We start from the raw sequence: 27,229 nt of genomic DNA on the forward strand, positions 1-27,229 counted from the left end.
TAACAAAATGCAATACATAGTAGGTTTATCACAGTTGAATTATTCCAGGATAGTTTTTGAAATTTTCAAAACATTTTCTAAAATTTCTTTTTTAGTTGGCCAAGAAATAATTTCTCTCACTATTCTTAATATAACTGTGAATGTCATTTTACAACTAAACATATGTATGATACATTTCTCAAAAAGTTTCATCGACTTGTAGAATACGGAATAGTGACATGTTTGTACAAGGTTCTCCACTGTCAGTTGTTTGGTGATTCTAGGGATTATGAATTCCTGTAAGTTATCAGCAAGGTATCTGTCGGCTAATCCTAATAACTGAATATTCACGTCCCAGGAATAATCCCTGTGAATTACTGGACAATTAGAACGCATACAGTTATACATTAGATGAAAGTAAACAAGTATTACATCACTAGAAATGTCCGGTAATTTAATTTGAGAATGTTCCGATTCGTGAAATTTCCCCCTTAACATCGCAGCGAAAACTTCTGACTTGCTCGCAAGATGCGACCGTTCTACAGTTACAACTACTCCATCTGAACACACAAATGACAAATCATGTTTTGGAACTGAATCTGCGAAGAAGCAATTGATTTTCAGTTCTTTTTTTTGTTCGGTATCTTTTAAACAGCCTTTCAGAGAATTCTTGTTTATAGCTATGTTGCTTAGTTGATGAAGCAGGTATGACACTGCATGAAGTTCATCATCATTCACATTTTCTGTGATCAATGAATCAAACAGTTTCTGCAAACCTTTGTATTCTACAAATACCTTTCGAAGCAAGAAGGAACTCCTGAAAAACAAATAGTACTCGATACAACAATGAATGCATGTACATTTTAAGAAGTTTTGGTTGTGGGGTAAATATAATACCTGCAAATATAGGAAGCATTCACAGCAAATAACAATTGAGTTTCTGCAGATCCATTTATCAGATTTGAATATAAAACTCCACGGCCAAATCCTGCCTCGGCAATCATCATCAAATTTTCCAAAAAGCAATGACCCTTTTCATTCAGTGAATCAATTGCTCTCCATTGATCACTGCTGTTTTCACTCTCGTGCAATTTTAATTGTTCCTGTTTGACATTTTCACATATTTCGGTCTCAGCGTTTTGTTCAACAGATGGTTTTGATACTAGTTCATTAGAATCATTTTCATGAGAACAGGAATTGTCTGCCATACAAGACCTGACCACAACTTTTACACCGGGTTGACAGAATAAATGAAATATCTTCATTGGAAAATTCATCTCCAACAATGGCTGGAAACAATCTAAGTTCTTACTAAGTCTTTCAAACAATCTCCAGCATCGTGAATGCGAATTCATTCCACCTTGCAAAGCATAGCTTAACAGCATATCCATAGCACCACGAGATACAAGATACTTCTCTGCTCTTTCCATATGCGAGATTGATGAAAGCATATATAGAATATTTCTCTGCGTGAACTTCCTCGGATCTTCATGTTTTTGACGTTTCGGTCGGCCCTTTGTAATATTGCTACTAGTACTTGAGTTTGAATCGCCTCCAAAATTCCGGGATTCTGATGCAGTTCGTTTTCGAAATTTCCCCGTAGCTAATGGATTTACTTTATGTGATGTTGACGATATACAATCCTTTTCCTCATATTCTTTACTGAACAATACCATTCTGAGGACCTGGTCTGGGGCTTTTGGTTCAGGGATGTCACGGTATTGATATTCTTTTTCTACTACAGGTACACTCAAAGAGCGAATAGTTTTAATCGGTGCTTTGAAATCTAAACTGCCCAGTTTCGCGCATGAAGTCTGTTGCGTTTTTGTTATTCTAGGGGATGTGGGAAAAACACGTTGCTTGATTTTATCTTTTGGCAAGTTTTTGTTTTTAGTTTCGGCGCTATGTGACAAGTCCACAGGTACATTGATACCAGTTTCATCAATTCCAAGTGAAACAGGATTCACATTACAAGTATTCTGAATGGGCGTCGTTGGTTCCAAGGAATGTTCAAAAGAAGGTGAATACCTCGGCGATACAGAATCAATATAAGATACTCGTCCATCACTAAAATCACTGAATGATGAATATGCTGGAGAAACACCATGATCTGAACATATACTCGATGACATTAAACTCTGTGTACTCAGCGGACTGTAAGGTTCTATGGACATATATTCATGGGAGGGGCTCGAAGAAGATGAAGAACTCATTCGGTATGGCGTAGGAGGATCAAAGTTTCCAATGCATTTCTGGCCTTTGAAGTAATCATTCGAGCTCCACTCAACAGTTTTATAGGTTGGACTGTCAATACTATATCGGACACAGTCATTTTGATTACCAGAACAAATAACTGTTTCACAATCTTCATCAGATGATTTTTCATTGACTTCTGGAAGCTTTATTTCGTTCATTCCATCAACAGAATCTTCGATAAGATCATGGAGCGCACTATCCTCAGGTTTACTAACAGCATTTACAGTTGAATTCTGGCTGCCTGTAACATTCAGTGAAAGATTTGATGGCAGCAAATGATCTGTTATGGACGGAGAATCTTGGCTATCAGCAGTCTTTGCTTCATGATATTCTGTAGTGTCCTCTGCGTATGCCAAATATACCGTATGTAATAGATTTTTGAAGTTCAATAGTTTAGTATTAGAACAGAGCTGTAATTGTTGCATTAGAATGTCCACAAGACCATTCTCGAGGAGAATTTTCATTCCAATTTCATTTGTGCAAAAATGAACTAATGCACTGATTATGCGAGGATGTAACCGTTTATATTTGCTGTCTTTAAGTTTAGTAAGTAGCAATTGGAGACCTGATGCTTCTCGAATTTTCATACGGTTTACAACTTCTTGACAACACAAGCACAAACAGTTGACAAACAGTATTGTTTTTTCGGGATTAGGCTCACTTCTAATAAAGTCGATAAAGCAGGTAATTCCACCAGCATTTCCCAGTGACGGACGAATAGTCTCCTGCTCAGTAATGTGACCTAATGTTAACACCGCATGTTTACGGATACTCTGATTCTCTGATTTGATAAGTTCAAGCATACAACGAAGACAATCAGCTTCCAACAATTGTCGACTACAGCCAACGCTACACCTACAACATACAAACACAATGTAAATCAATGAATTGATCATAATGACATAGATAATTTATTCATTTATATAGCGAAGTACTATAAAATAGAATCCACGCTTCACATTAAAAGAACCTGAAACACTGCAGATATCACATTATAAAGGTCATTCCAAATGATTCAAAAATATATAAGTCTAAAAAGGCAGGTTTTATGATTACCTAAAATATCAACTGATTTAGGCTCTTAATGAAGAAAACAGGAGTTATGTGTTCATGCTTTCAATCAGTTTCCCAATCTAATTAAACTGGATATGTACATTGCCAGTGTATTAATCTTGGATAGAATTATTTTTGGGATTTGTAAATTTATCTAAATTATAATCTTACTCTCGAGTTAAATCATTGAGTGCGCGTATGCAGACGTTCACTAGTCCATCATGATCTGATTTCAACAATTCAGCAATTGGTCGAATTCCTTCAGCCTCAACGATCAACTCTCGATTCTCTGATGTGTCACCGAGCAGTCTACAAATCAAACTGAACTTATGGATCTGTCGTTGTTTAAGAGTTCAGGTCTACATCAACCTCTATGTACATACCTTATCATACGAACATAGTTTTGTTGAGAATCAACATTAGTCGAGCCAGTCAATCTTTTGACAACAACTTCCAAAATATCATACTTAATGATTCTTTTAACATTGCTAGAAGTCTGAGCCAGATTTGCAATAGTTCGACAAACTCTACAGCTGATACTTTCCACATCACAATACTTCAATACCGATACTACAAAATAAACTTATTGATTCAGAACCATATAGATTATAAGGTGATAGTGCTTTCCTGATGAGCTTAAACTTACCAATAATTCCAATGCCTCTGTTTTTTACCACCTTAAATAAAAAACAATACTTTTTACATCACAGTTCATCTGGATTTTTGTCTCAGAAATATTGACATTACAAACCTCTTCCCTTGCAACAGATTCAGTACAACAATTTGCTAATAAGCTGAAGGCAACATCAAGAATTCTTGTATTGCGACTTTCAAGTGATTTTATCTTTAATCTTTCTCTCTCAATTCTTTCTGATAAAACATTGTTGGATGTAGTATTTTCTTGTTGGTTTTGATTGATTTTCTTGCTAGCAGGATCATTTGCGCAGTGTCGACTTTCATTTCCAACATTATCAAAATGACTACTTTCGGTTTGAGTGGTTTCTTCTTCTTCTTCAGCAATACAAGTTTCAGATATTACAGGATGTCTGTGGATTACACTTATAAGGGCTTTTATACCACCTAAACCACAGAATTCTATGATGCCGGTTTTACCCTTGATGTGGCTGGTCCTTGCTTTTACAAGGGCATCATATACATGTGTTGAATTTTTGCTGTAAAACCTACCAATGAGATTTTCTCGACTTTCTGGATTGTCAGCCATTATGCATGACCGTAAGGTGCTGTCACCTGTGGCGACTCCACGAAACTAGTTTGATTGACAGCTTTAATTGGATCACGTGGTAGATCCCGGCGCATTCTGGTTAGGCTTTCTCTGAACAAGGAACACGCAATGGCTGACGCGCGTAAGTTTTACCCGTATTTTGCATTGATTTTCAAGGCAGTTGCTTATCATCGACTTGTTTGAAATTACCACAGTTGTATCCCATATAATCTCTAGATTGTAATGAAGTAATTTTACCCCGTGTTCATGATAAAATAAGGCTTCAGTTTGCATGTGAAGTTGGCTGTTTTCACCATGGCTGTAGGTAGTGAACGTGGACGGGGTGTGGGCATGCATGCATGGCGTCCATTTTCCCTGAATATTTACATCGCTCGTACACTGTAGTAACATTGTAAGACTAGGCCAACCCCAAATCATTAATTGTTAAAGATAGTAAAGAAATATTTTGGTGTGGTAATGATACATTAAATTTGTTGAGATGTAGGATATTTTTGTAGACTTCTTTGTTTCTGAACTCGACTGAAGTTAATTATGGACTATATATGATGTCTCTTTGTTATTTCAGAATATCAATACAGTGGATCTGCTGGAGGGTGAGTTTCCTATATTTCTCTTCATGCTCAAAAATTATTCCGTTTAATTTGATTTTACTAAGTGAGAATTTTTCATATATTGTAAATTATTATTTATATATTCGCAGATATGGCTACAGTGGTGGTTATGGTGGTCAACAACAGGCCCAACCGCAAGCTGCTGACCAATCTGGTGGATACTCTCAAGCTAGTGCCGGATATGGACAACAACAGGTTGTTATTTGATACTTATGATATTTATTATTACTGTTTGATTCTTCACATGATTGAAATCAGAATCGCAGTGATTCATCATGTTTTCAATCGAAGCGCTTGCGTAGTGGATTCTTTATTTCAGCTGATTGTTTAACTTATTATTTCCGTGTCATTATTCGCTCTCATTTTAATAATTTTGCCTATAAATCTATTCATTGTTGTGATTAAACCAATTAGTTTGTGCTGTGATTTTAAATAGTTTAATACCGTGTTGTCTTTCAGTCAAATTATGCAACTGCCGCATATGGTCAACAGGTTCGTTTTCTGTTTTGTATGATTATAATACATATATATATATATATATATTTATATATATTTAGTTATAAGGAAGGCAACAAACAGAGCTAGAATATTATACACATTATTTAAGTCTTAGTCCATTGATGACCGTTCCGTGCGGCTTTCAAAAGTTCTGCACTACCATTTATTTATCTATTATTCACAAGGTTTTTTGCACTGAAAGCTTGCTGTGTGTCTGTCTGGATAACTATTTCATAAATGTAGTAATACGTTGAGTGTTTTTAATGTTCCCTTTGTCATTTGACCTGTTAATCACTGGTTCAACAATTTCAGTGAGTAAGGTGTCATTGTACTAACAATGGTTAAGGTTTATTTATTGCTCACTTATTGTTTGTATGGTTGTTATGGTGATTAGATACATTACTCTAGTCTAGTTATATACCTAGTTGATCCTATAACGTTTTTATATGTACTTGGTTTTCTGTGTGCTTGGACTCAGATAGCTACTAAATCATGGTAATAATTTCGCTTGAAGAAGTAACTGCATGGACGATAAATATATCAGGCTTGTCGTAATGATTCAATGTTTGTTTGCATTACAGCCTCAATCTGCGGGATATTCAGCTGCTGGTTATGGACAACAGGCTGCACCACAGCCTGCTCAGCCGGCTTATGACTACAATCAAGGGGGATACCAATCTTCTCAGCAAAATTCAGCTCCCGCTTCATCATACGGACAACAATACGGAGCTCAGACTGGTAGCAGTTACCAACAACCACAAGCAGGTATGTCTAAAAACTTAGTGTACATACTAATGATTTTATAATATTTAATCTGTGTGGTTGTGAGCAGTTGAATGATATACATAGTAATACTCATCTCTTACTATGTCCACTTTAACTTGCTAAATAGATACAGATCCAACATGGCAAGATTGTCATAATATCGTGTCTATTCTTGTCGCTCTATTCTTGTAACAATATAAGTTTTATTCCATGACTGATTTGAAGTTGTATGACTAGTTCTAACATCCAGATTAGTGATTCAATTTGCTAATAAATAATCAACGAGGCCAAATGTTTTACACCGAGATTCTCTGCTTTTTATGTGATATGCACTATCAGTTCTTAATTGTTATTCTCTGTGAAGATAACATCTTAATTGAAAGTGCGAAATAAAATACTGAGTTCCTTGGCAAATCTGGCTTTTTAATGTCTTCATTTGCCACTCAACTCTGTGACAAAACTTGAAAGACTAACAGATCATGTATGATATGTGTGTGTGTGTTTGACTAACAGGTGGTTATGGAAGTGGTGGACCGGCAAGTTCAGGAGGAGGATATGGTGGGTCTGGAGGTTATTCTCAGCAACCTCCTATAGATTCAGCTGGTGGTTATAACTCACAACCTAGCTATAATTCTGGTAAGACTATTTTATACGTATGTCCATATGTTTGCTTCTGAAGCACGATAAAGAAACATTTCATTATGTTCGTTTACTGAACCAGTTACGATAATAAAATTCAACACCGTCAGCTGACATACTTTTTGTTGGTAGTTGAATGACAACCATTTTGCAAAGTTAAGTATTTTTGAGGTGATATGCATTAATATACTGGTGGTTAAGAATCCAGACACCTGCAAGCCATACTTAACTTCTCAAATAAATGTGTATTTTTCTTTGGGAGAAGTGTATGGGCTAGAGTGTTTTTGGTCTTGCTGCTGCCCCTAATAAGTTAAATGGTTTGCGCTTCATAGTCTTAATGAAGTCACCCCAGACATCTCCATTGTCTTGCAGCATATAACCAGAATGCCCCTGCACCAAGTTATAGTCATCCTGCTTCGAGTCATCCCACACCTGACTATGGTGGACCTCCCCCGGGCGGTCCTACTGGGGGGTTCGATGGGGGTGCGCCTAGATTCCAAGGTAAGTTTTGTCGTAAAATGAGGTGTCTGGATTATCAGGTAAGATTCAAATACCTGAGGCTATGCTAGGAATTTTGTATTCATTCTGGGGAATGAGTACAGTGATTTGATATGAATTTGAAATATTAAGTGATACGTTTGACAATATTTGCAATGAGTTTCCATAGATAATTTGAAATACTAATATTTCTATTTTCAGGAGGACCACGAGGTGGAAGTGGTGGAGGCAGTGGTGGCGCTGGTGGATATGGAGGGTAAGTTCATTTATAACTTCTAAATTCTATTCAGAAAAGATTTTATTGGAATAATATTTGAGGTAGCGTTGCTGTAGATGTAATGATAGACAGATGTTTTAAACTGTCGCAGCTCGTACCTGGTAGGTTGTTATTATATCTCCTGGAGATAATGGATGGTTATTTCGAACAAGTATGATCATTTTGCCAGTATGTGGTCAGGCTTGATTTGTGTCATAATCTAAACAAAAGGTTGATATTATATATAAACGTAACATTTTTCTGGTTAATTATTTTCTACGAATGCTACAATCCTGAGTTAACTGTAGTACATTTTTTGACCTGTTGCTGAAATAACTTGTGTGTGTTTAATATTTGCATTTCTCTTAAAGTGTTTTCTCAACAGGTTACTTAAAAACGGATATAATATCTCATCATTGCTTATGAGAAACATCAGGGGGAAATTGAAATCATTCTTTAGTGAAAATGTCTCTCAGAACAGTCATTGAATCTGTTATCAGTATTCTTGTACTTGTTTTTTCTTTAAAGTGTTACAACAATTTTTGTCCATTGCTTTTCGGGGGTTAAAACAATGAAAAAGTTGTAGAAATGGTTCATTTTGCATACGTGAATCTGATATGCTGAGGGTTACATACTGGTATGTACACATTGTATGTATGTATCACATAAATGAGTAACATCTTAATATTTTCAAAACGCTTACCAAAAAAAGCAAGGTATTGAATGAAAAGGGAAAAATCTTCATGTGATAATTCAAATGTTGACTGAATTCGTGGTTCCATATTTGAACTGGCGTTGAACAATTTGGGGAAGGGGTGTAAAGGATAAAGCAATATGAGTAAAACTGACTAAGAATACAGCAACAGAAGTGTGTTAAGAAGAAGACTGGAGAAGTTATTTAACATGTGTGGCTGTCGAGATATGTGTTTAAATATATCAGTAACAGCCTCCATGTTAAACGTGATTACTATATTTTGCAGCGGTCGACCCGGTGGCTACCAGGGTGGTTATGGTGGTAAGTCACAGTGCTGGGTCTCAGCCTAGTTTACAACTGCATTCTCTGTTTCTGGGAGGTTGATTTATCAAACTATTTAAAACCGATTCGATAATCACTAGAACAGCCGGGTGAAATTTTATGCACGCTGTAAGGTCACTATTTTTTTTTAGTTTTTAGAACATTTTTCGAAGTTTAAAAATTTGATGGTGGTTTACATAGTCAACATTTTCTTCGGTTGAGCGTAATTTTTGAGGTTTTTTATCCCAGAAAGAGAAGTAAAAGAATTAGTGCAATGGTGTCAAGAGCTAAACCTTTTGTGAACCCATTTTCAGAATGAGTGAATTTTATGTTGAATGTCTCTTCATTGAGTCAATTGTCGAGAGGTTGTGTAGAGTTTTTGTGGTATGAATATCATTGCAGGCTCGTTAGAAAAGCATTTTCCCTCCACGTTTGATAAGACCCTATGATTTAATCTTCATCGACGAAATGTTCTGAGTTTGACTGAAAGGATCGTTACATTGATTAGATTCCCATGAGTTAAGTTTTCTCTGGCTGAATGCTACTATCCAAAACCCTGTCTGTGTCTAAGAGACCAAATCCTTTCGAAGTTTACTTTCTTCATTTTCAACAGGACTGGACTGGATGAGGTGTTGATTGCTGAAGCCTATTTTTACATGAACTAATGCAATTTTTTTTCAGAAGAATCCTACTGAGAATGTTGCTTATGTATGAATTTATTTTGTCGGCATAATTACCAATTCTGTGAAGACTGGGTTAGCACTATCTGAGTAGAGATTTAAAATTGAATTGAATAATTTTTTTTCAATTCTTATCATGAGATTGTGCTGCTGTATGCGTATTTTAAGTGCACATTGTTTTCTTTTGTAAATTTATAAGGAGAATAAAATTTTCTGTGTATTTTTAAAAAGTGTGAATCTTTTTGTGGCTATGCCACCAGAGTCAGATGTGATTTGACAAAGGTGTAAAAACAAAAGGGATGTTGACTAATGTAAACCACTTTAAGTTATTGGTCGGGTTCTTAGAAAAAAGTGTTAAAACTGTATTAGAGAACTTTTTTGGTCTTAACCAATGCATAGGCTTATTGATTTTGTGATTAAATAATAGATCTAAAATCCTTTTTTTTTATTCGAATAATCATGTAGCAACATTTCATATATCATTGTGAAACATCAGTTTTGAAGCTTGTTCCAAGTTTTGACGGCGGTATAAATTACAATTACCGGTTAGAGAATTGTGATTGTGATCAACAATTGCTTCATCACTCATATTTCATAGTCGTTCAGATACCAATGAGTTCTTTGTAAACTGATTTGATGTTTTCCCTATGTTTACAGGTGGTCAGAATGGAGGTGGAGCCGGAGGGGGCTTCGGAAACAATGGAGGAGAGCAAAAATACGCTCAATCAATTGATTCTGTGTTCGTAACTGAGTTACCCGATGATGTGACTGAAGAAGCTCTTAATGATTACTTCGGGCGTATCGGAGTTATCAAGGTAACTTTATCAAGTGGAGTACAGTCATATATGTCGAATTGTTGGTGTTATATGTTAAATTGCTCATACTGTTCGTTGATAGACTGACAAGAAAACTGGTAAACCAATGATCAAAGTCTACACGGACAAGAACACTGGACGACCAAAAGGTGAAGGTATCGTCGCATATCAGGACCCAAGTGCAGCTACTGCGGCTATTGAATGGTTCAACAATAAAGAATTCATGGGTAAAGTGATTCATGTTGAGATGGCGCAGAGGAAAGTGAACCCCGGAGGAATGAGGGGTGGCGGTGGCCGTAGTGGAGGTACTCAATTAACCCATAGCTGTTCAATTGTATTGAAATAAGGGAAATCTTCTTAACTTGAAATTGATGAATATTTCAGGTTACGGTGGAGGTCGTGGCGGTGGAATGGGCCGTGGTGGTGGAATGGGCCGTGGCGGAGGACAGGGTGGAGCTGGAGGAAGAGCTGGTGATTGGATCTGTAGTGACCCGTAAGTTTTAATGCTGAATTCGATCACATGTAGAATTCACTTCTATCAATGGCTGCTATTAATATTTGATTTTGTTGTTTACAGTGGTTGCGCCAACAAGAATTTCTCTTGGAGAAATGAATGTAACAAATGTCAAATGCCAAGGCCTGATATGGGTGGTGATATGGGAGGTAATAATAGCTTTTTCTGCAAGTAATAAGAATTTCTTTTCGCTTTGATGCGTTTTACACAATTGTTCTCTCGTAACTGTAGGTGGATTCCGTGGTCGAGGAGGTCGTGGAGGCGGTGGTAGAGGTATGGGAGGCGATAGAGGAGGTCGCGGTGGACGAGGTGGGTTCGGCGATAGAGGTGGTCGCGGAGGCGGTGGCCGAGGCGGATTCGGTGATAGAGGTCGCGGTGGTGGACGAGGCGGTCGTGGCGGTATGGATCGCGGCGGTCGCGGAGGTGGAATGGGAGGTGGTAAAGATAGAATGCAGAGGTAAGCTTACACTTCTTCAAGTATCTATCTTTCCTGATAATTTATATGAATTTTAGGCCATTTATAAAAGCTGGATGGTTTGTTTTGCAATTTCAGAAATGACATGAGACAACGACCATATTAAGTAGTGTTTGGATGCAAATCGATAGGTTTAAGAGAAGTAAAGAACAATTATATTAAAAACTTAATGGAGCGGCTTCCACCATGTATTCGTGACTACAGAACACTTGATGATGATAATACGCATTGAGAATATGTTAGTAGATGGCTGGCTATCGAATGCATTTATTTGAAAGAAAGATATGTCATCTATTTGATCAGCCTCGATCCAGTTTTGGAATTGTAAATAATATAACTGTTGTATAGAATAAGCGACGATTGTTTAACTTGTTTCGTACAGCCTGAGGAACCTTTTAAAACGGACCATTTCATCATCGAGATAATGAGAATAAATTTTGTATGATACTTTTTAAAAGAAGTCTTTATGTTGTTTTACTGCGCGTCATGTCATGTAAAAGAAAAAATTATAATAAAACACTTTTTGTATATATTTGAATTTTTCTGTCACTCATTTTCTATCTGCTTGACAATGTCTATGAACCACACTGGCCCTTCTTTACACAGTTTAATTATCTCGATGGATTGGCAGTTGAAACAGTATTAGCCCTTCAGCAAAGAGAGCGAGATCAAATATTGCCCTTTAAGTGCTGCCCCTATGTGGAGGAACTTGAATGAACATCATACATGCCGACACTTCTATGGTGCTTGGTTGTCTTTGCTGAGATGGGGGCAGATTCCAAGAAAAATCTACGACTCGGAAACTACAGGGACTGCTCGACTGCCTACTAAGATTTAACACAAATGGGATTTCTTAATTGATGTACAAACAGGTCCCAAAGTTCGATGAGGTTCGAGGGATGAATAATGACAAAGTCTGAGGATTTATATTTATATCCATATATTTACAGAAATTCCAGAGAATAATTCGAAACATACACAACAAACCTAAGAGGAATTGGACATCTTGAATAATAATCGGCATAAGTTATTTGCCATTGATTGATGCTGGAGTATGTAACTTATTGAAGAGTTTATCTTTGATTACTTGTGACATCAGACCATGAATAGCTTCAATCGTTGTTTTACAACTGAAAATATAAAGAATGTCCTAAAATGCTATAAAACAAACACCATTACCAGTTACCAAGTACATTGACATAATGTGAATTATATACTGACGCATCTTTTGTGGTTTTAGCCAATTTATCCTCAGTCTTTTTATCATGAGAATCAATTCCTAGCATAAATCCTCCACGACCAAGCTGAGCTTCAGATTGTTCTAGCTTATCAGCCAAATCGAATATCTGACCAGTCATATATTCAGCATTCTGTAATTCACATAATATATCTATTCATTATATCAAGGTTGTAAGGAAACAGAGATGGCCTGAGGAATTTTGAGTTACTTACAGTGAGTAAACTGGAAGAACTGAGAGTGTTTACCCAGTATTTGTTCCACAATGATTCAAGCAATCTTCGATCGAGAGCAGACTTGAAACACGAAACCTCCAATGAATAATATCTGAAAGAGAAAGGCATTGGATTCAAACTCATAACAATAATCAGAGAAACCGTGGTTCAGTAAGACACTTACTGTTTACAATGTACTCCAAAATCTTCTATCTTATTAAGAGGAATAGATTGATACTCTGATGGGCCTTCATCTGGAGGTTTATATCCCTATCATACAAATATCATTACATGAATCAATCATGCGCACAGCATTTGGCATTAAAAGGACTTTTACTGAATATATCTTTTCATGAAGAATATTCACCTTAGGATAAGTCCTAAATGCACCCAAGTTTACTTTCCCAGCTGAAATTGTTCGCACTGGATCAATCTACAAATGAAAATCAAGAATTACGGAAACAAGTGAGAATTTTTTAGACAATTCATATAGATTTGGATGGAAGATACTTACCACAACTGCAACGAATGGTTCTTGAAATTGTTGATTCAACATCTGAGTGCTGACATCAATTCCAGAAAGCCAGCATCCATATCCAGGATGACTATGATACCAACCAATTACATTTTCCAGACGACCCACCTGTGATAGATAAAAGGATGGAGTTTTTTTCTGAAGTAGAATTGCTGAACTTTAAGATTCAATTTTCAGAAATTCTAGTTATGATGTACCTGTTTCGCAGCTTCTGTATAGGCAGCCATGTATTCATAAGCTTGAGCTTGAGCGTTAACTCTAGTTTCCGTACCTTCCACCGGCAAAGCAAAACTATCCATAACAATCATAACATTGCCATCAACTTTTCCCAACAACAATCCCATTACTTCCAGATTTCCTCCCGATCGAGAATGCATTACCATTTTTAACAAAGCCAGCGCCGAAATCTTTATGTATTTGAAATAGTGAGGGCTGAAAATAATAAATCTTATTTGGTGAACTGAAAAGAGATCAAGTATGGGTAGCTTTGCATTATCCATTATACTTACTCTTTATCCCAGGGTTTAGCTGTCAGGATGTCCTGCTGTTGCTTCTTATCAAATCTGTAAATATCTTCAACCGAATTGACATTGTCGATATTATTACTCATTTCCCATGTTTTAAGTGCCATGTTCGCTCCACTCGTGCTGGCCATTGTTCGCTTTCAATTATTTTCACCACACCAGTATCTGAAATAGATTAGGTTGTTTATGTGTTATTAATGCTTGACAGGGAAGAGCAATCTTATTCAAGAGAAAGAACAGAAGGGTAAAAAAGGGTGGTATAGTCATAGATACATATCTATATATATGCCAACATAATAACAATTCAATAACAACAAGCATCAGCAAATACAGATTCGACATCAGTAAACCTATAAAGTATACCTATATATGATTTAATTCAACGTATTCTTCTCAAAACTGTTATCCTATCTAATTATATGAGGGTTTTCGTGCAAAAAAATAGTACAAGAAACAAAAAAGTACCATTAATGTCAAATCTCAAGTCTTACCGGCTTGTGCTGCCACCTGTATTTAACCCTATCGAACTTCGGAACTATATTTTCTATTGTAGATTAGATTGTATGAGGATTCAATTTAACTGAAACGCATTCGTATATATATACCAAGTATATATTCTTATCATAAGTCGAAATGAGGTAAACATTTCCAAAGTTCAGTTGAGTAAGTGGCATCCGAATCCGGCTTTTATACCCTCCCTGACAGGTATCACGTGACTGTGACAAAATGGTGGATGCTTACTGATCCGAAAACTTCACATAATTTATGGATTTTTCGATCTGCTAAGGCAGCAATTGTGTATCTGACATGACAACACTATGCCTGGCAAAAAACCTGCTAAAGAGATGTTTCTAACCCGAGCCCTTGAAAAAATCTTATCTGATAAAGAGATAAAGAAGGCGCACCATTCCCAGCTGAAAAAAGCCTGTGAGGTGGCACTCGGTAAGCACTTCCTGTTTGCTTAATCACTTTTTGACAGTTAAGATAATTTCACTAAAATACATACAGAATTAATTGAGTATTTGATTGTGCGTTAAATCAAATATGGCAACCACTTTAATAGAAGCGGGTAGGGCCTAGACGCAAGGTGGATGAAATATTGGTGGGTTTTCCCACCCTCATTCCAAACATTGCCTTGGTAACTTGTAATTGATTCAATATAACTTTTAATCGTTTGTATTTGCAGAAGAGATAAAAAATGATATCAAGGCTCAGAAGTAAGTATTTCCCATGAATGTTGATGCAGCTATCAGGAAGATTTCTGTCAAATGGATCTCCCTTCATTAACGAAAAAAAATGTATTTTTATTACAGTCTAGAAGAAAATTCCTCATCTGCACTTCCTGCTCCTAAAGCTAATAAGACTGGCTTTATTGAAGCTGATCGATATTTCTTGCCGTTTGAACTTGCTTGCCAGTCTAAATGTCCAAGGATTGTTACAGCTGCCCTTGACTGTTTACAGGTTAGTTTCTTACAGTCACTGATTGAAATTGCTCATTCACTCTCGTAGATTCTTTACTAAGCGATATCATGATCTGTTTCTTTTCACAGAAACTGATTGCCTATGGACACCTCGTTGGAAATGCTCCTGACAGTACAAACCCAACGAAACATCTGATAGATCGGATAGTGGAGACAATCTGTACGTGTTTCAATGGTCCACAGACCGATGAAGGAGTTCAGTTACAAATTATAAAGGTATTACTCACGTAACCTATGATTTAATCATCCAATCGTGTGTGCTTAATAAAACAAACCCTTGTAAATGTTCTCTACCTGCAGGCCTTGTTGACCGTCGTCACATCAAACACATGTGAAATCCATGAAGGAACAGTGTTACATACAGTGCGGACATGTTACAATATTTATCTAGCCAGCAAAAACCTCATCAACCAGACTACTGCCAAAGCAACCCTCACGCAGATGCTAAATGTGATTTTCACTCGTATGGAAAACCAAGCTGTAAGTTGAATTCAGCGCGAGATAGATTAGACTTATTTCAAAGATTTTGAATGTATTTTTATGAATTATCTTTCAGGCTTTGGACACTAAAGAAAAGAATGGAAAAACTGAGAAAGAATCTGAAACAAAACCAGAGGCAGAGGTTCGTTCTTGTCTGGCATGAATGATATGTGTATGATGTATTATAATATAACTCGCTTATGAGTTTGTTTTACATATATCACCTTTCATCTTTAGATAGAGGAGGTTACTAAACAGAATGGTGATTTGGAAACTGAAACTGGAGAATTTCAAGCTAAGTCTGATGATAAACAACAACCAGAAGTGGAAATAACTGAAGTTGGCAGGGAAGGAGAAAATGCAGAAGAAATTGTAGCATCGATTGTTGAAAACATTGTTGATGAAGTTGCTGGTGAGTGTCTTTCTCGCTATCATGTCTTTCCCATAATTTCACAGTGATGTATGTATGACCTGTGCGATTTTAATTTCAAAGGTGAAACAGGAAGCTACAATGGTGGTGATGATACGGTCGATATCGGTGAGAAGTCAGCCGACAATGAATCAGGTAGATATAGTTTTTTTCTGTGCCTCATTAAAGTCACATATATCGAAGTCTCGCTAAATTAGTTAATTATTAGCAAAAATAATTGGCACTGTGTACTTTATTCCTGCTCAACTTAGGCCAGACAGCTACAGGACCTTTGATGCCAAAAGGTGCGGATACTGTGTGCTTTTGCATGCTGTTTGTATTATAGGGTCATTGGAATATGTAACATGTTCAATTTGAGTAAATTAAAGCTGATTTGTACATGAAGCATGTTTTTGCTTTGTAGTTCCCTGGGAATCTCATTACATTCAGTGTGATATACCGTATAAAATTTTTATTGCAAATTTTAATATAGGCTAGTTTTATATGCTACCCAAACGATAATTGATCATAGAAGTTGGTTAGAAGGGATTATACTTTATAGTTATTAAAATTGTTCCGTATTTGTAGTGTTATATATGGAATATGTGATGTAGTTTTGTATTTTGTGGCGTGTGGTTTGTTTTTATGTTAATGTAAATTTATGATGTCATAAATGAATTTATTATCAGTATTATTACCTATATGACAGGTCTACAAAAGATGCCATCAGAGGACAGCAGTGAGAGTCTAGAAGGTGGAGATAATGTTGGTGCATTTTCAAATATCCTTCAAAAAGACGCATTCCTCGTTTTCCGTAGTTTATGTAAACTGTCCATGAAACCGCTCCCTGAAGGTCCACCAGATCCAAAGTGAGTAAAACGAACTTAAATTTTGTACAATCGTATTATCGTAAAATTTCACAGTGACTGATTTTTCATTACAGGTCACATGAATTGAGATCAAAAGTTTTGTCCCTACAATTACTATTGTCCATCCTACAGAATGCCGGTCCAGTGTTCCGTACAAATGACATGTTTATAAATGCCATTAAACAATATTTATGCGTCGCCTTGTCCAAAAATGGCGTATCTGCTGTAGCTGAGGTGTTTGAGCTGTCTTTGGCAATATTTCTGACTCTGCTAGCAAATTTCAAGCAGCATCTCAAAATGCAAATTGAGGTAAATAATTACGGTAGCTTATATTTCTTTAAAACATACCAGTTGAGGTAAATTCTGTGAAGGATTATTTTCACGTCTTCAACTTGTAGGTTTTCTTCAAGGAAATATTTTTATACATCCTGGAAACGTCAAGTAGTTCTTTCGAACACAAATGGATGGTTATCCAAGCACTGACAAGAATTTGTGCTGGTTAGTATTTGTCTTGTATCTATTCTGTATGTCGAGACACTCTAGTCTTCTTTCTGTATCTATCTTGTATATGTTTGGTATTCAGATGCCCAGTGTGTTGTGGATATATACCTTAATTATGACTGTGATCTGGCTCTGGCCAATATCTTCGAAAGACTGATAAATGATTTATCAAAAATTGCACAAGGTCGTCATGCAATGGAACTTGGTGAGTGCTAAAACAAGATTAAATGGCTTTTATTGTTTTATCAACAAATCATACATGCTTGTTTTATTTACTTTCAGGTGCTTCTCCAAATCAAGAGAAATGTATGAGGATTAAAGGACTCGAATGTCTTGTTTATATTCTCAAATGTATGGTAGAATGGAGTAAAGATCTGTATGTGAACCCTCATTCTCAGTCTAATTTAGGTTTGTACATTCAGTTTCAATGTATTATTACTTTCAAGATGTTCATTGATTCATAATTTGAATATTGATGTTTTCAGGTGGTGAAAACAAACCAAATCCAGTAGAGCATGACAGTGATTCTGGTAAAGGCACAATGAACAGCTATGGTAGTACAAATTCCCTCAATTCAAACAATTCTACAACTACCCCTGTAACTGTTTTAACTACTGCCGATAATCCTGAACAGTTTGAAGTTCTCAAACAACAAAAAGAATGCATGGAACATGGAATTGATCTGTAAGTTTCATTTAAACAGAAAAAAATGCAATTATCTTGCCATAGTATTCAGTATTAGCCTGTTTTCTAGATTTAATAAGAAGCCTAAGAAAGGTCTACAGTATTTGCAAGACCAAGGTTTACTGGGAAATCGACCGGATGATATTGCTGAATTCTTTCATTCAGATGAAAGACTTGATAAGGTAATTTATGAAACTATTCACTTATACATTAACATAGTAAGCAGTTGAACTATGTTTGATTCTTCTTTTGTTTCGATATTTTAGACTGTGATAGGAGACTATCTCGGGGAGAATGAAAAGTAAGTGTAATTTTTCATGTGTGAATGATTTCAGAATAAACTTCCACTCACTGAAAAAATCTTCTATATTCCATTGCAGATTTAATAAAGAAGTCATGTATACATATGTTGATCAGATAGACTTTCAGAACATTGATTTCGTCACTGCTTTAAGAAAGTTTCTAGATGGTTTCCGTCTGCCCGGTGAAGCTCAGAAAATTGATAGACTCATGGAAAAGTTTGCTGGTCGATATATTGACTGCAATGCGAGGTAAGTTATATATGCTTTACACCTGTGCTTATCTTCATTTAACTTTGGTCGATAATGCATTGAAACCTAACTTATTTACTGTATTTTCAGTAATGGAATATTTGCAAGTGCTGATGCCGCTTATGTGTTGGCTTACTCCATAATCATGTTGACCACAGATCTTCACAGCTCACAAGTGAGTTTAAAAAACAAACAACCGGTTAAAACGTCCGAAGAAGCGCTTTTCATTAACGATTCTGTGCTTATATTTGTAAACGCAGGTGAAAATAAAAATGAAGAAAGATCAGTATATTCGAATGAATCGTGGTATAAATGACAGTAAAGATTTACCCGAAGAATATTTATCAGCGATCTACGATGAAATCGCTGGCAATGAAATCAAGATGAAGTTTGGATCGCAAAAACCTGGGAAACCTCTAACTAAAGGTAATATACTTCTTGTACTGCTCAGTACAGTGAACTAAGTCATTCACATTGTAATTCTAATCATAATCCATTTCAGATGTGATAAGTGAAAAACACCGTCGAACATTGTACAACATGGAAATGGACCATATTGCCACAACAGCTAAAGTTTTGATGGAAAGTGTCAGTCATTTATCATCAAACTTCACGACCGCTTCACATTTAGAACATGTGAGACCCATGTTTAAAGTAAGTACATTTTGTAATACTTAGATGAAATGTTTCACTTGTGTATCGGTGGTTAGATCTGGTTGTTCTATAATATGTTTGTTTGATACTACAGGTGGCATGGACACCTTTTCTGGCTGCATTTAGTGTAGGCCTTCAAGATTGTGATGATCAGAACATAGCTACATATTGTTTGGATGGTATTAGATGCGCTATAAGAATTGCTTGTATTTTTCACATGGAGGTAAATTCATTATTTCGTGTCAGAATTTTATCAGTCAAGATTGTGACTGAGGGATTCATTGTTTATCAATCCACTCACGTTTCTTTTCAGCTTGAAAGAGATGCATATGTACAAGCATTAGCTAGATTCACTTTATTAACAACAACTACAACGATTACTGAAATGAAAGCAAAAAATATTGACACCATCAAAACATTGATATCAGTTGCCCATACTGATGGTAATTACTTGGGAAAGTCTTGGTTGGAGGTAATGATTCTATTCATCAATTTATCTAGATATTCTATCTGTAAAGATTCGAAGGGCATTTTAAATGTTGAATGTTTATTCGTTTTAGATACTGAAATGTATATCTCAGTTAGAGTTAGCTCAGCTGATAGGAACAGGGGTTAAAACACGTTATATAACTGGTGGCAGTGCGCAGACTTCAGGAGGTCATCCTATTGAAGCATTCGACCCCGAGGGTAAGCAGCAATAACCTATGCATCAATTGTTCCCCTCGGATTAACTCATGAAATCATGGATATTTCTGTCGTTGTAGTTATAGCGAGAGGTGGAATTGAAAGAATCGACTCTAAAAAGATGGCCACAATCCAAGAATCGATGGGTGAGACGAGTTCGCAAAGTGTCGTTGTAGCAGTTGATCGTATCTTCACCGGATCAACGAGACTCGATGGTGATGCGATCGGTGAGACATATTTCAATTCTCTGATTTGATTGACTAACTTGTCATTCTGATTCTGCTATAATTATTTCTCTTGTGTTTTACAGTACAATTTGTGAAAGCTCTGTGCGCAGTATCGATGGATGAACTGGCATCGCCGATTCATCCTCGTATGTTCAGCTTACAGAAACTTGTTGAAATTTCCTATTACAATATGGGTCGTATTCGTCTACAGTGGTCTCGTATTTGGGAAGTACTCGGTGATCATTTCAATAAAGTTAGTCTCTATTTTCATATGATTCTGAACAATTTCTGTTGATTTATCCAACTTTACCTGAGAGGTTTCGTTGCTGTTATGTTTTCAGGTTGGTTGTAATCCGAATGAAGATGTCGCTTTCTTCGCAGTCGATTCTCTCAGACAGTTATCTATGAAGTTCTTAGAAAAGGGAGAGTTTGCACATTTCAGATTTCAGAAAGATTTCTTGAGGCCATTTGAACACATCATGAAGAAAAATCGGTTAGCAATGTTTTCAAATATGTTATTTATTCATTCCATTACTTCTCCAAATGTTTTAATATATGATGTTTGATTTTGATTTCAGCTCACCCACTATTCGTGATATGGTTGTTAGATGCGTTGCTCAGATGGTCAACTCACAAGCAGGAAATATAAAATCCGGTTGGAAAAACATATTCAGCGTTTTCCATTTGGCCGCGTCAGATCAAGATGAAGTTATAGTCGAATTAGCATTCCAAACAACTGGCAAAATTATCTGTAAGTTAAAAAACCCATGTCGATACCTGTCCAGTATTCAGATTCAATATCTGAATTTTTCTGATAATTTTATCATTTTGTACCTGTATTTCAGCAACAATATTTGAGAAATATTTTGTGGCCACGCTTCATTCATTCCAAGATGCAGTGAAATGTTTGTCAGAATTTGCGTGTAATGCTTCATTCCCCGATACGAGTATGGAAGCCATTCGTCTTATCAGGAATTGTGCGAAATACGTCGCTGAGAAGCCACAGGTTTGTACCAAAACTTCTACCACATACTCCTATCTATTGCACTGGTAAAAAACAGATAATTTTTTCTTTTTTAGATGTTTCAAGACCATATCAGCGATGAGATTCAGGTTGCACCCGAAGATCGTGTATGGGTAAAAGGCTGGTTTCCGGTACTGTTTGAACTTTCTTGTATTATAAACCGATGTAAACTGGATGTACGCACGCGGTAAGTTATACTAGTCAATAATTCAGGAATGAAACTCAGTCAGTTATAGATGTTTGTCTGAAATTTTTTATTTTCAGTGGTTTAACGGTTTTGTTCGAGATACTGAAGACTTATGGCGATTCACTACAACAACATTGGTGGAAAGATCTGTTCAGAGTTGTATTTAGAATATTCGACAATATGAAGTTACCTGAACAAGTTAGTGAGGTACTTTCACTGCATGTTTAAACACTTTATATCATTTATCATTGAGAATGTTTAATACAGACAATTTTCTCGTATGAATTATTTTTAAAATTGTTTTGTTCGTTTATGATATTAATGATGAATGAATGATTTAGTATAAAACGTTATAAGAAGTGACTAAATCTTGTAAGAGATTCTTCATTTGTATGTTTTTACTTAGAGTTTTAAGGTTCTCCAACACTGCATCTTTTTTCAATGATAGGATTTTTTTTACTAAGCTTTGCTTGTACATTGTATGTAGCAGTTCGAAAACTCAATTTACCCTTAATCTAAGAGACCATGTATTCTGGTACTAAACATTTCAAACTACAGGTCTGGTTAAATTGTACTGTACACATACCCGGTATTTGAATTGTTTTACTGTGTACATGTATATGCTATAACTTTTCTCATTGGCTGGTAGATTTAGAATTTACATATTGTAGTGTGGGTATTTCCATTTAAATGGAACGGATACTTTTGGCAAAGGACTCTGTTTTAGCCGCTTAGTTTCTTTGTCACTTTTATAGATACATAATGGAATAGATTATTCACTTTCTAATTCTGAGGTTAGTACGTTATGTAGTCTGATGCATGCCCTTGGGTTCAAATGATTTAAGAGCATTGATATTTTTGGTCAGCATTCGCTTCACGTGTTGTGTTTCTACTGAAATCCTAGCTTCATGCATTCCTTGTTTTGAAAGAAACATTTTTGAATCAATCATCACATAATAATACAGACTCTAGTGCTACTATAAAGTTACTTTGATTTGAAAAATGGAATAATTTTATTATTTTCATGCTTCAATGTTCTACCTTAAAGAATCTATTTACTATTTAGGATCATTAAGACTATTTGCAAGTGCAGTACTAATATCTTCAATTAGTTTGGTTTAATAGAACTACTGATTCAATAGAAATTATGATTTTCGTTTTAAATTTAGCTTTGTGTGTGAATACATCAATGAATTCAAGTGTATATATTTTTAAAGATTTAACTTTTTCGGTACATATTATTTGATTTACATTATTAAACAACAGCAACAATTTCCCCATGCCAAAAACTGGTTTTGTTTCAACCCAAACAGGTTGATTAAGCATGATAGCTGTAATGCAGTCTTTCTTTTTGATACATTTTTTTGAAAAGTATTAAATGTTGGTCGACTCTGGTAGCAATGATTGAAAACCTGGTCAAACAATTTGCAAAAGTCAGAAATATGTGTTTGACGATGTAGTTCACTTATTTTCAAAGTTACCAGCATGCCCAGTAACCTCTTTTCAATTTGAATTATGGGCTTTAAGGGTAATGATAGGCGTTTATACTTACAGAAAACCGAATGGATGACAACAACTTGCAACCATGCATTATATGCTATAGTGGATGTTTTCACTCAGTACTACGAGGTGTTGCATGAAATATTACTGAATGACATCTATTCACAACTTAGATGGTGTGTCCAGCAAGGTAAGAATTGATATATATATATATATATATATATATACCACTTTTATTGTCTAGCTCCTTGGTGTATATTGATAACTGAGAAAACTTTTGGAATTACAGACAATGAGCAGTTAGCACGTTCAGGTACTAACTGTCTTGAGAATTTGGTTATAAGCAATGGAATGAAATTCTCTCCTCAAGTATGGGACAATACGTGTTCATGCATGTTGGATATATTCAAATCAACTATTCCTACTAGGTAAGAGTGACTGAAGTTCTATTGAAAAATTTGCTAGAAAAGCTAGATATTCTATTTTATTGTGATATATTTTCTGTATTCAATAGTTTGTTAGTTTGGCGCCCTGATGGTCAAGAGGTAGCTATCTCTGAACAGGACACTATTCACCCTACCATCATACGACAAGAGACTTCCATTGAAAACGATGTTGCCTCACAAAAAGAAGAAACACAGGTACGTAAGAATGTAAAAATGTTATCTGAAATCTATAGCCATGTTTTTAGGGTGCAGTTTTTGGATGACAGAAATTCTAAATTTTGTAATGTAGGATAATAAGTCTGGAAGTCTGGCATATGAAATGGATGATTTTGAAAAAAGTGTTGCTTTGCGAAGAGGTGGTAGTCAACACAGCATCAACAGTATCAGTTCTGTAGATTCAAGAGAACAGAAAATACCCAAATCAAGTATGTTATTTACACATGGCTTCATTGAACTGTTCAGTTGTTACTTGACCATTATCTGCTATTGCCTGTTTTCTATTTAATTTCAGAGGTTCCTTTGGAACAGAAATTATTTTCTGGATTACTGATAAAATGTGTTGTGCAGTATGAACTGATACAAACCATTGATAATATAGTCTTCTTTCCGACAACGAGTAAGAAGGAAGACCAAGAAAATTTGGCCGCAGCTCAGGTAGATTATTGGAGATAATAAGATAAATAAGAGATTGTTATGAACCCTAGTTAAATTTCACTTAAGTGACACATTCTAGAATAGTTTTGTGTGTATATTTCAGGGTAAAGCTGATGATCATTCAAAAGATGCAAATCAACAGCATGAAGATCAGGGCATGTATCAGTTCCTTAACACCAATCAATTGTTCCAGTTAATAGATTGCCTTCTTGAGTCACATAAATTTGCAAAAGCATTCAACTCAAACCATGAACAGCGTAATATTTTGTGGAAAGCAGGTATGATTGAGATCTTGTATTAAACACCGCTATGTAAGTTTCTACACTTAAGCTCGTATATATAATTTAGTATTTCTACATTTCTCAGGGTTTAAAGGCAAAGCAAAACCAAATCTACTGAAACAAGAAACTCAAAGTTTGGCTTGCTCTTTGCGGATTCTGTTCCGTATGTATTCTGATGAAACTCGGCACAGTCAGTGGCCAGCAATTCAGCAAAAACTAATCAGCGTTTGTCGAGATGCATTAGAGTATTTCATATCACTGCAATCAGACAGCCATCGAGAAGCCTGGAGCAATCTTTTACTTCTCTTCCTCACAAGAACTCTCAAAATGAGTGATGAAAGAGTGAGTATACTAAACAGTGGTTTATTTCAAGTCATAATATCATTCCATGCACCTGCCAAATATTCAAGGTTGTTGCATTATAACCTAACCATAAAACTGAATTTCTGTTTCAGTTCCGAGCCCATGCTTCAGTCTACTACCCATACTTGTGCGATATTATCCTATTTGACATGAAAACAGAGCTGCGATCAATTCTGAGGCGATTCTTCATGAGAGTCGGGCCTACGTTTTCAATCATGACCGAAGTGAAACATTGAAAACAGACTAAAATGTTGTATCGATTGTGTTGTGCGATTTTAGAAAGCTGGTCGAACATTAAATCTCTTTCTTTGTGTTTTAAATAAACTATTTTTTACGCATGATTGAAAATGGAAGAGTTGAATTTGGGTTGAATGATGGTGAATATGATCTGTTATTGTAAAAAGCTATTAAACATGAATTGGTTTGGTTAGATGGGTTATTCAATGGATATCGTTATTACATGGATATGTTCAATTAGCTGTTTTATAATACACTTATTGATTTGCTTTAAATTTCATGTTATTTTTATGATGACACCTACATGCAACCTCCCAACATATATTTCAATTTAATATCAAAATATTTTCTTCCCGGCTTCTAATTTTAGATTTTAGTTGGCCAGTATCTCATAAATATTGATATGTACATGTAAAATGTATATAGTCATATTAAAGTTGTTCATTACATGTATTAATTAGACTGAATTCAGATCTCTCACAGTATAACTGTATTCACACTGATCACTACGGATTAATATTGTATATATGTATATTTTTGAATAAGTGTGTTCACATTCTGTTCATAAAAGTAAATTATTAAGTTGTTCCTTATTCTGCTCAGTGAATCATGTAATTGAAACCGGTATTTACAAATCATTTAAGTGCATTATGCATTTTAGGTCGATACTTTCATTTTCTTCGCTTCCATTGATAATAGAAATATCGCAAGCATCATCAGCCTTCTTGATTCTGTAAAACAGCTCAATTTTCTTGAATGTCTACCATCTTTCATGTAATTTATCACATTGTTCTAGTCTCATTTCAATCTTTCTTCTGTCCAACTCTGTTCATGTCATTTGAACACGCTACTTTTCCCATTAGTGATACATACATTTATTACAAATGATTCATTAGCCCCAACGAATTTAACTAGTAATTGCCAGCTGTATGTATATTTTCATTTTAATGTAGAATTTAATTAGTAAATTGTTAAATATTGATTATTATGGTTATTACACGTTCTTTTCATTACACATTATGTATTAAATTTTAAGAAAATTTATGTTTTCTAAGAGAAATGCCACACACTGTTCTGGAAATCAACAAGAATTTTATCTAAAATTTCTACTTAATTCATTTGATATCTCCGAAGAGCAATTTTCAAATCCACATGATTAGAACTCAACTGTGGCCTTTCTCTTCAGTGGTTAATATATATATACCTTTCAGTAATTTTCATCCTCCCAGCAATATCTTGGAAAACAAAGTTTATTTGTGAGAGGTTGAATTGAATTACTAACCGGTATTGATAGTATATTTATTTGTATGTTATATTTAAACCATTCCACAGGTTGTGCTGCCTACTGCCATGTACAGCATAGTGTTTCATATTTATCTCGGTTTTGGTACAATCTATGTTATCGTAGCCAGCCACAGATAAATGTATTTAAAATTCATTATTACCAACTTTTTGACTTTGACAAAGTTTGTCCCATGATATATGCTTGTAGCTAAATTTCTAGAAAGCAATGTTCAGATCCTTACTATCAGAGATGGGTAGTTTCTATAAGCAAGTGTGTGCCAAATTCAGTAGTACATCTTCTGAGTCAATCTACCTAACATTGTGGTATGATGGAGAAACATTTGTGTGTTAATATGGTTAGTTGTACATAATAGCTCTGGTGTTATTGATTCTCGTGTATCATATAACATTAGGAAATAAAACTTGTATTTCCGCAACATATTTCTATCCTTTTTCACTCTTTATTCTCAAGCTATCAACATCCGGAGGACACAAGCAGTAGGCCTACTACTGTGCCAAACAATTCATTTATGAAAAGTTTGATTAATTCATATACCATTGTCCACTCAACTAAATCGCTACCGTACCGCGATTCGAACTAACCTACAAGTTGCGTACGTTTACCGGATATTATATCGGCACGCTATTTGAGATTCAGAAATTCCGCTCGGAAACCGTACAGTTTCTAATTTTGTTTCAGTAAAATGTTCCTACTTGACAATTACTTTATTCGATGACAGCCTGTCAATTCAACTGCTCTGGAGGTCAGATTCACATACATTCAAATGCATTAATGAAGAGATCACATACATCGAGTCAGTCAGAACTTCGTGTGAAACTAGGCCTTCGAATCATTCGCCTTAAAGTCAGTCTACTGACTACATTTGTCTAGTGATCACTGGGGT

The 27,229-nt window shown here is 35.6% G+C and overlaps 4 protein-coding genes across 8 annotated transcripts; 2 read left to right on the forward strand and 2 right to left on the reverse strand.

The window, feature by feature from the left end:
* Positions 1-35: 35 nt before the first annotated feature.
* On the reverse strand, positions 36-4,526 carry LOC141900884 (uncharacterized). The gene is made up of 6 exons (XM_074787939.1): positions 4,040-4,526; positions 3,935-3,965; positions 3,672-3,858; positions 3,460-3,597; positions 877-3,090; positions 36-796 (listed from the first exon to the last, which is right to left on the reverse strand). The coding sequence occupies exons 1-6, from the start codon at positions 4,508-4,510 to the stop codon at positions 40-42; spliced, it is 3,798 nt and encodes a 1,265-aa protein (XP_074644040.1). The 5' UTR covers positions 4,511-4,526; the 3' UTR covers positions 36-39.
* A 49-nt stretch (positions 4,527-4,575) lies between these two features.
* On the forward strand, positions 4,576-11,835 carry LOC141900885 (uncharacterized). 3 transcript variants are annotated; one of them, XM_074787940.1, is made up of 15 exons: positions 4,576-4,652; positions 5,097-5,124; positions 5,232-5,337; positions 5,602-5,634; positions 6,222-6,405; positions 6,919-7,041; positions 7,417-7,545; positions 7,744-7,798; positions 8,779-8,813; positions 10,151-10,308; positions 10,391-10,613; positions 10,693-10,801; positions 10,886-10,971; positions 11,054-11,279; positions 11,376-11,835. In XM_074787940.1, the coding sequence occupies exons 1-15, from the start codon at positions 4,640-4,642 to the stop codon at positions 11,401-11,403; spliced, it is 1,536 nt and encodes a 511-aa protein (XP_074644041.1). In that variant the 5' UTR covers positions 4,576-4,639; the 3' UTR covers positions 11,404-11,835. The 3 variants fall into 3 exon arrangements, with proteins under 3 accessions (XP_074644041.1, XP_074644043.1, XP_074644042.1); XM_074787942.1 differs by lacking the exon at positions 7,417-7,545; XM_074787941.1 differs by lacking the exon at positions 5,602-5,634.
* Positions 11,836-12,220: 385 nt separating this feature from the next.
* Positions 12,221-14,313, reverse strand: LOC141899170 (COP9 signalosome complex subunit 5). Of its 3 annotated transcripts, none has more exons than XM_074785329.1 (9): positions 14,300-14,313; positions 13,794-13,973; positions 13,482-13,716; positions 13,264-13,392; positions 13,117-13,182; positions 12,934-13,019; positions 12,750-12,861; positions 12,519-12,667; positions 12,221-12,427 (listed from the first exon to the last, which is right to left on the reverse strand). In XM_074785329.1, the coding sequence occupies exons 2-9, from the start codon at positions 13,937-13,939 to the stop codon at positions 12,325-12,327; spliced, it is 1,026 nt and encodes a 341-aa protein (XP_074641430.1). In that variant the 5' UTR covers positions 13,940-13,973; positions 14,300-14,313; the 3' UTR covers positions 12,221-12,324. The 3 variants fall into 3 exon arrangements, with proteins under 3 accessions (XP_074641430.1, XP_074641428.1, XP_074641429.1); XM_074785327.1 differs by having other exon boundaries at positions 14,274-14,310; XM_074785328.1 differs by lacking the exon at positions 14,300-14,313 and adding an exon at positions 14,172-14,288.
* Positions 14,314-14,536: 223 nt separating this feature from the next.
* Positions 14,537-26,761, forward strand: LOC141900760 (brefeldin A-inhibited guanine nucleotide-exchange protein 1-like). The gene is made up of 39 exons (XM_074787788.1): positions 14,537-14,750; positions 14,995-15,025; positions 15,122-15,269; positions 15,359-15,505; positions 15,590-15,769; positions 15,846-15,911; positions 16,007-16,181; positions 16,263-16,334; positions 16,888-17,047; positions 17,122-17,356; positions 17,446-17,545; positions 17,631-17,753; positions 17,831-17,956; positions 18,034-18,232; positions 18,303-18,414; positions 18,499-18,533; positions 18,613-18,783; positions 18,874-18,958; positions 19,044-19,209; positions 19,286-19,437; positions 19,532-19,660; positions 19,751-19,909; positions 19,998-20,124; positions 20,202-20,348; positions 20,432-20,601; positions 20,690-20,841; positions 20,927-21,099; positions 21,194-21,354; positions 21,429-21,559; positions 21,637-21,766; positions 22,315-22,353; positions 23,114-23,249; positions 23,349-23,487; positions 23,574-23,700; positions 23,795-23,930; positions 24,017-24,159; positions 24,263-24,437; positions 24,526-24,782; positions 24,896-26,761. Exons 1-39 carry the CDS (start codon positions 14,627-14,629, stop codon positions 25,037-25,039), a joined length of 5,382 nt encoding a protein of 1,793 aa, XP_074643889.1. The 5' UTR covers positions 14,537-14,626; the 3' UTR covers positions 25,040-26,761.
* Positions 26,762-27,229: the final 468 nt, after the last annotated feature.

The sequence above is a fragment of the Tubulanus polymorphus genome, chromosome 2 (genome assembly GCF_964204645.1).
Source record: "Tubulanus polymorphus chromosome 2, tnTubPoly1.2, whole genome shotgun sequence".
Lineage (NCBI taxonomy): Eukaryota > Metazoa > Nemertea > Palaeonemertea > Tubulaniformes > Tubulanidae > Tubulanus > Tubulanus polymorphus.

What these genes read in the sequence shown, in the direction of transcription:
- LOC141900760 (XM_074787788.1), top strand. Translation starts at nt 14,627, where the DNA reads ATGCCTGGCAAAAAACCTGCTAAAGAGATGTTTCTAACCCGAGCCCTT. An exon ending in TCGTCATGCAATGGAACTTG is followed by an intron (nt 17,754 to 17,830) that starts GTGAGTGCTAAA and finishes ATTTACTTTCAG; the next exon opens with GTGCTTCTCCAAATCAAGAG. An exon ending in TAATATTTTGTGGAAAGCAG is followed by an intron (nt 24,438 to 24,525) that starts GTATGATTGAGA and finishes TACATTTCTCAG; the next exon opens with GGTTTAAAGGCAAAGCAAAA.
- LOC141899170 (XM_074785329.1), bottom strand. Translation starts at nt 13,939, where the DNA reads ATGGCCAGCACGAGTGGAGCGAACATGGCACTTAAAACATGGGAAATG. An exon ending in GCTAAACCCTGGGATAAAGA is followed by an intron (nt 13,717 to 13,793) that starts GTAAGTATAATG and finishes TATTATTTTCAG; the next exon opens with CCCTCACTATTTCAAATACA. An exon ending in TTTGGAGTACATTGTAAACA is followed by an intron (nt 12,862 to 12,933) that starts GTAAGTGTCTTA and finishes TTTCTCTTTCAG; the next exon opens with ATATTATTCATTGGAGGTTT.
- LOC141900884 (XM_074787939.1), bottom strand. Translation starts at nt 4,510, where the DNA reads ATGGCTGACAATCCAGAAAGTCGAGAAAATCTCATTGGTAGGTTTTAC. An exon ending in CAGAGGCATTGGAATTATTG is followed by an intron (nt 3,859 to 3,934) that starts GTAAGTTTAAGC and finishes TTTATTTTGTAG; the next exon opens with TATCGGTATTGAAGTATTGT. An exon ending in AATGCTTCCTATATTTGCAG is followed by an intron (nt 797 to 876) that starts GTATTATATTTA and finishes TTTGTTTTTCAG; the next exon opens with GAGTTCCTTCTTGCTTCGAA.
- LOC141900885 (XM_074787940.1), top strand. An exon ending in CCGGATATGGACAACAACAG is followed by an intron (nt 5,338 to 5,601) that starts GTTGTTATTTGA and finishes GTTGTCTTTCAG; the next exon opens with TCAAATTATGCAACTGCCGC. An exon ending in TGGCGGTGGCCGTAGTGGAG is followed by an intron (nt 10,614 to 10,692) that starts GTACTCAATTAA and finishes TGAATATTTCAG; the next exon opens with GTTACGGTGGAGGTCGTGGC.